This window comes from Cystoisospora suis (assembly GCF_002600585.1).
Source record: "Cystoisospora suis strain Wien I chromosome Unknown contig_6410, whole genome shotgun sequence".
NCBI lineage: Eukaryota > Apicomplexa > Conoidasida > Eucoccidiorida > Sarcocystidae > Cystoisospora > Cystoisospora suis.
In genome coordinates, this window is record NW_027159199.1 from 4,162 (window position 1) to 4,421 (window position 260).

The 260-nt window shown below is 44.2% G+C and overlaps 1 protein-coding gene across 1 annotated transcript in view; it reads right to left on the reverse strand.

Annotated features, from left to right (window-relative positions):
- Positions 1 to 260, reverse strand: part of CSUI_009955 (cmgc dyrk) — a gene marked incomplete at its 3' end in the record, with an annotated part of 5,829 nt that overhangs the window by 4,159 nt on the left and 1,410 nt on the right. The window contains exon 2 of the mRNA XM_068070063.1: positions 1 to 228. This exon is cut by the window's left edge and continues 84 nt beyond it. Within this exon, the coding sequence (XP_067917961.1) occupies positions 1 to 228 (228 nt within the window). The remainder of the gene's footprint in view (positions 229 to 260) is intronic.

Below are 260 nucleotides of genomic sequence, written 5' to 3' on the forward strand. Positions count from 1 at the left end.
AGAAGAATGAAGAAGAAGAAGAGCCTGTAGAAGAACTTACACGACCACCTCCCTGAATACTTGTACTTCTTCTTCGTCCTTCTCCCCGGACTTTCTTTGAGAGATGAGAAGGAAGATAAGGGCGACGAGTGCATGCAGACATTCCCCCTACAAGATCGACGGGATTCTGGTGTAACGTATGAAAGTCATGAACGTAATCTGCTTCCGATAAATCTAAGACACGGTACCCTACGAAACAAAGAAAGACAAGAAAGACAAGA